The sequence below is a fragment of the Nicotiana attenuata genome, unplaced genomic scaffold, assembly GCF_001879085.1.
Source record: "Nicotiana attenuata strain UT unplaced genomic scaffold, NIATTr2, whole genome shotgun sequence".
In the NCBI taxonomy this organism is placed as follows: domain Eukaryota; kingdom Viridiplantae; phylum Streptophyta; class Magnoliopsida; order Solanales; family Solanaceae; genus Nicotiana; species Nicotiana attenuata.
In genome coordinates this window covers 154,237-160,739 of record NW_017671600.1, presented here as the reverse complement: position 1 = coordinate 160,739, position 6,503 = coordinate 154,237, and the positions used below count along the sequence as shown (strand labels likewise).

Here is a 6,503-nt window from a genome sequence, read left to right as displayed (position 1 = left end):
TATGTTTTCTATCTCATGTCAAACAGCCTCTCTACCTGTATTAGGTAGGGGTAAGGTCTGGGTACAGACTACCCTCCCCAAACCCCACATGTTGGGAACATACTGGATTTGTTGTTGTTGTTTCTATCTCATGTCACCAAAGCAGAATTTTTCCCTTTTGATGTTATTGTGTACATGAGGAAAGGGTAGTCTGAAGCCGCAGCCATCAACCTCACCAACGTTTTTTACCAAGAAAATATGAGGAGATACACATACACTTAATAATAGATTCGACTTTAATTAATAATCTACTAAATACACTCTTCCTGAATAAGAGCAAGAACCAGCTTTCTTAACAAATCAAATATAACAACCCAAAACCATGTAACAACAAAAATTAGAATAAGTGATCCTTTATTACCAAATATTAAACAAAACTTCGTAAGATAACTTGGCTACAAGATGCTCCAAATAATCAAGGAGCGGAACTAAAGTATTAGACACGAGTTTAGATGAACCAACAATTTTTGCTTAGATCCTGTATTTGTAATATAGAATTTACTAAAGCTAAACGGCGATAAGTTCAGAGCTCAAAAACTTCAAACTTTGGCTCCTCCTCCACCTACAACTTGTGTAGAATTAGCTGAGCGCCATGTTGAGGTTGAAGAGTTAGCACTGAATAAGGAACATGAGCATAAGAAGGAGAAACATCAAAAGCATAGTGTTGTAGAATCATAGCAAGAGCCATTTTGGCCTCTAACATAGCAAAGTTTTGTCCAATGCAGATTCTTGGTCCCCAACTAAATGGAAAGTATGCAAACTTGCCTTTTGTTGCTTTGTTTACTCCTTCACTAAACCTCTCTGGATTGAACTCTTTAACATCTTCACCCCATATTTCTTGGTCATGATGCAACATTATTGTTGGTAATAGGAGTTGCACTCCACTTGGTAGTGATAAGTTTCCTAATTTGGTTTCTTTATGTACCTCTCGACCCATCAAAAGAAGTGGTGGATACAATCTCAAGACCTCTTGAATAATCATAGTTACCTGTTCAAGTAGCAAAACAACCTTTTAATCGGAGTTTAGCTTCTATATAGTGACAGTTTAAATAAATCTTTATAGGATCAGTATCATGTTATCTAAAAGGTAAATTAGTAACTAGAAAATAAGGTAGGTAACATGTTAAATTACACTGATAATATAAAAATTTGTTAATTTACACAGTTAGTGGACATAAGTTAAATTCTTCTTGAAAAGATACAGGTAGGTATCCGCCTAATGACACCGGGTGTCCACTTAAACACTCCAGTTCTATTTAAAGAGTTCAAATTCAATATATTGATTGTGTAAATCAGGTCATTTATAAGGTTGTTACAAGATCGCTATAACAGTTAAAGCATTAGGAAAAATGGTGAATGACTTGATATCACATGTTTGAAATTGGCTCAACTGGTAAGTTGCTGCCATTTGACCAGGAGGTCACGGGTTCGAGCCATAGAAACAGCCTTTTGCAAAAATGTAGGGTAAAGTTGTGTATAATAGACCGTTGTGGTCTGGCCCTTCCCCGGACCCCGCGCATAGCGGGAGCTTAGTGCACCGGGCTGCCCTTTTTTTCACTTGATATCACATGTTAAATTACATAGACTGTCAGTGTATATTAACTTAATTCCTAGTGTTTCAAAGAATAAAAAAGAAAAATATACAAAAACCCTCAAACTTAGTGCATAGATACATAGAGATGATGCACTTACAACTTTGAGTTGATTCAGCATGTCATAGTCAGGTCTATTGTTGCCAAAGACTTTAAGAACCTCTTCTCTAGCACGAGCTTGCCAGTCGGAGTGTTTGCTCAATACAATCATTGACCATGTAAGCAATGCTGAAGTTGTCTCTTGTCCAGCAAAATAAAACAACTTACACTCTTCAATTACCTCATCCATACTCATTCCAAATTTCTTATTTCCATGTTCCTGGATTTCTTTCAAATTGGATTCCAATAATATACCCAATAAGTCATCGTTATTTGATGCTTCCCCTGCTTCAATTGCATTCATTCTTTTATTGATAATTCCCAACACAAGTGATCTTACTTCCTGATATATTTGTTTCATCCTTCTATCCTCTTTGTTGGGCAAGAACCTATAATTTAGAAAAGAGTTTATGTTCTATGCAATAACAGTGTAACTTATAAGGTAACAATGAGGTAAATCTCTACGATACGTACTCATTAATTGATAATCCGATAAAATGTTAACTACCTATTATAATAAGTTAAACAACAGTCATGGTGTAAAATTTGTTTACACTGTTGGTGTATAGTATGACTCCAAACGTTTTGATGTATACAACTATACTAGAGGGACGAATATGAAGGTAACTTACTTAATATAACTTGACTCTGTCACTTTTAAGATAATTTTGGCTAGTTCTTGTTGAAGTTCAAACATCTTTCTTCCTTCTTCATAGCTATTGCCAAATGCAGTTCTTGAAATGGCATCACTTGTTAAACTTTGAAGATATGGCCACACATCTACCTCTGATCCTTCTGCTGAGACAATTTTTTCCCATTTGCTCAACATCTCACAAGTACACAAATGGAATGAAGGTACCATATGCTGCATAATATATTACATTTAAACAACCACAATCAGTATTAGAGTTTGCATATTTGGAAAGGTACAAATCAATAGGATTTACTTATATATATTGTATAAAAAAAGTTTACCCTGTCAGTGTATATTAAGTCTAGGTCGAGCCCCACGGTGGACGTTAGCACTCTTAACCTTGGGGCCATAGGTCGAGCCCCACGGTGGACGTTAGCACTTTATGAAGGGGAGCCTTTGAACAACGGTAAAGTTGTCTCTTGACCTGTAGGTCACGGGTTCGAGCAATGGAATCAGTCACTGATGCTTGCATCAGGGTAGGCTGCCTACATTACAACCCCCCCCCCCCCCCCAGGGTGTGGTGCTTCCCTAGACCTCGCCCGGATGCAGGATGCTTTGTGCATCGGGCTGCCCTTTTATCAGTGCATATTAACATGTTATACATAGCAGGTTACTATTCACACTTATTACCGTCAATATATAGAAGTTAAATCCTAGAAACTTAAGCAACTATATTGAGTTTAGAGATACCTTCAACTTGTCTAGGTGAAAAGCAGGGTTGATGATTCTTCTGTGTTTAGCCCACTTATCTGCTTCATAGCTCAAGATTCCTTCTGCTAACAATTTTGTTTGTGCAGTAGGCGGAGGCTTCTGGAATATATTACTCTTTGACAAGATTTCCCTTATAAGTTCTGGGTCCATGATGAGCAATGCAGGAGTTGGCCCCAACCATATAAAAGACTTCTTACCTATAATTAAGATGCTATATAATCATTAGTGAAAAAACCTATTGAGATGACATATAATATCTCACACAAACAAAGTCGCTCAATAATGTTTGTTATGTTATAGATCTAAAAACAAAGTAATAAACGTGTCTCTAACAATTTAAGCGTTCAGATTAATCAGTTCACGCAATATAATAAGCTATCAGAGAAGGCTGAGGTTCTGTGCACAAGTTTCATTGCCACCTATCTATGAAATATTTTCATGTATTTGCCGGTGGCGGGGGGCAGGATTTTCAAAAATTAATAAAAGCATAACATGCGAAGAGGCCAAGAGGATTCAATATCTAATACTCTCATTATATATGCAGTGTAATATTTCGACAAAAGGGGTTCATCCCCTCCACCCCAGCTCCGCCCATGGTATTTGCTCAGTAAGAAGTGTCATGTCAATATGTGTTGGGGCGAGCTACACAGTCCAACATTTGAATTCCCTACATCGAAAAATTATTTTATTCAAATAGTGTAAAAATAAAATTTCTTAGATATATATAAATCGTTGAATCCTCTTGGCGCAGGAGAAACTTTTTGTGTAGTGACAAAAATCTTAGACGTGATATTCTTGGGTTTTTTCTTCTTCTTTCTAATCCCTTTATTAGAATTCCTGATTCCGCCGCTGCATCTATATGCTCTAGAGGAATTCACACAGATTCAACAGGTTAAACTCCTTATATTGACTTTCCAAGTATATGAAATGGAAGGGAAAAATAGCCACCCAAAAAAAAAAAGCATAATGAATGAGAAGGTGCATATGTATTAGGGAATTTTATTCATCGTACCGTAATCGATAATGGTTTTTTGGATGAAGGGCATGATTCTAGGGACAATATCATGGGAGAATTTGATAGGCTTGGACTTAGCTTCTTCATCCATCATCACAACTTCTTTCATGTCTCCATACAACAGCTTGTAAGGGTTTCCCCTGAAACCCAACTCTGTGAGGCATTTCTCCAAACACTTTGGCTGCAACCACAGCCAATTCATGAATCTCCAACCCCATCTCAAAAGAATAATTATTATGACAAAAGAGATTGCTAATGAAATATTGTATATCATCTTTGTTTCTTTCTGTGATAGAGAGTGGAGAAATGGGCTTGGAAAATGTTGTATTTATATGCATTTCTTTGGGCAAAAGGAGAGTTGCAAAGCAAGCTTATCATGGAGAAATATTAGAAGAGTCAAATGTATCTAGATAGCTTGATAAGAAGCATATGACAAATCAAAGATAGCTGAAGGAATAGAGGAAAGAAGAAAAGTCTATGAGTCAATGGCCAGACTAGTGATCTTGTCTGCCAAGAAAAATCAAACTTTTGGTCTTCCATGACCAACTTTTTTGTATATAATAAGCCTCATTTGAAATATAACAATAACAACAAATTTAGCGGAGTCTACAAGAGAGGTTTGTACTTTGTAGTACGTACTCAGATCTTACTCCTGAGGTCTATAGTATGTATAATGTATAATCATGTCTTACACCATTATTTGGAAGGTAGAAATTTTCTGATAGACCGCCGGTTCAACGAGATAAAAAGTAACAGTAGAAACAAACAACATCAACTACAAAAGCCAAAAAGATAATAAATGCAATATAAGAATCAGAAAAATAGACGGAAGGAAGCAATAGCAACAAACAATAATAACAACAAAATACTAGTATACCGAAGCATAAGATTGTAGCAAAACAACATCTAATACTAGCAATTTAACAACAAGACATCATATTAACCCTAAAAATCCTAGTTATGGAATAGAAAAATGTTCGAATATCTATTAATCTTCTACCCTAATTATCAACCTTCACACCCTTCTATCAAAGGCCATGTCATTTGTAAGTTGAAGTTGTCGTATGTCCTGCCTGATCACGTCTCCCCAGTACGTCTTTGGCCGCCCTCTACATCTTCTCATACCCACCCAAACCAACCACTCACAACTCCTTGCTGGGCATCTAAGCTTCTCCTCTTCACATGCCCGAACCATCTAAGCCTCGCTTCCTGCATCTTGTCTTCTATGGGAGCCATGCGCACCTATATACGGATTATCCAACATAGTATGCTCGAACATCCATCTCAACATTCTTATTTCTGCAACTTTCATATTCTGGATATGAAATTTTTTGACTGGCCAACACTCTGCCCCAAACAATATGGTCTAATCATCACTCTGTAAAACTTACCTTTAAATTTTTGTGACACATTCTTGTCACACGGGACACGAGGACCATGTATTCTGCATTTTATGTACAATTTTTATTAATTGTAACACTAAAAACACCAAAGCGCTAAAGCCGCAACGTTTAATTGATTCAACGGGGAATGACCCTCATCAATAAAAATATAGTGATTAGTTTTGAAAATAAAATTGATAAATTCGTGTATATTGTCTAAAGCAATAATAATAAAATTATTACATCAAGGGAAAGGTGGGGTGGGGAATAGGATACAATAAGAACATTAATTACATAACAACCAATCACTAAACTACCGTACATTGGTTCCATGCAAATAGACGATACTAACACACCTACAAAGCCAGCAACTTTTCTGCAAACTCTACTATCCAATAAATATCTATTACCAACACTAAACAATCAACAAGATACAATAACTACAACTGATCTCTCTGATGAAATCATCCAAAACACTACAGATGAGGACACTTTTATTTTAATTAGTTCCACTGATAAATCACGTTTGTATGAACCTTAGAAATACTCGGTAATAATAAAGCTCTTTGGAAGGAGGATTGCCCATCATATTCTAAGGAACAAGCTCCTAGATCTATGGAAGCCAACTGAAGACCTCCCTATTATTGATCTGGGGTCTGACTTTTTTCTTATTAAATTTCAAAAAGAAGAGAATATGATTAAGGCTCTCCACGGTGGAGCATGGTTCATACTGAGCCATTTTTTGTCAGTTCGAAGGTGGGAACCCAAATTCATAGCATCATCTACACAGCTTACTTACTCGGCTATTTGGGTTAGACTTCCTGAACTTCCGACTGAATTCTATGACTTGGAAATACTACAAAGGGTTGGCTTGAAAATAGGTCAATTATTAAAGATAGACACATGCACTTCAACAACTACAAGGGGAAGATATACACGTATTTGCATTGAAGTACCCTTAAAAAAACCTT

The 6,503-nt window shown here is 36.5% G+C and overlaps 1 protein-coding gene across 1 annotated transcript; it reads right to left on the bottom strand.

Moving 5' to 3' along the window:
* Positions 1-364: 364 nt before the first annotated feature.
* LOC109209212 (cytochrome P450 CYP72A219-like) lies at positions 365-4,680 on the bottom strand. The gene is made up of 5 exons (XM_019372438.1): positions 4,148-4,680; positions 3,115-3,332; positions 2,363-2,595; positions 1,732-2,119; positions 365-1,027 (listed from the first exon to the last, which is right to left on the bottom strand). The coding sequence occupies exons 1-5, from the start codon at positions 4,422-4,424 to the stop codon at positions 602-604; spliced, it is 1,542 nt and encodes a 513-aa protein (XP_019227983.1). The 5' UTR covers positions 4,425-4,680; the 3' UTR covers positions 365-601.
* Between the last annotated feature and the right edge of the window lie 1,823 nt (positions 4,681-6,503).

Bases quoted from the DNA above. Each gene is read 5' to 3' on its own strand.
- LOC109209212 (XM_019372438.1), bottom strand. From the start codon at position 4,424: ATGATATACAATATTTCATTAGCAATCTCTTTTGTCATAATAATTATT. The intron at 2,596-3,114 runs GTATCTCTAAAC...TATATTATGCAG, and splicing joins TTCACCTAGACAAGTTGAAG to CATATGGTACCTTCATTCCA. The intron at 1,028-1,731 runs GTAAGTGCATCA...CTACTTGAACAG, and splicing joins TGCTGAATCAACTCAAAGTT to GTAACTATGATTATTCAAGA.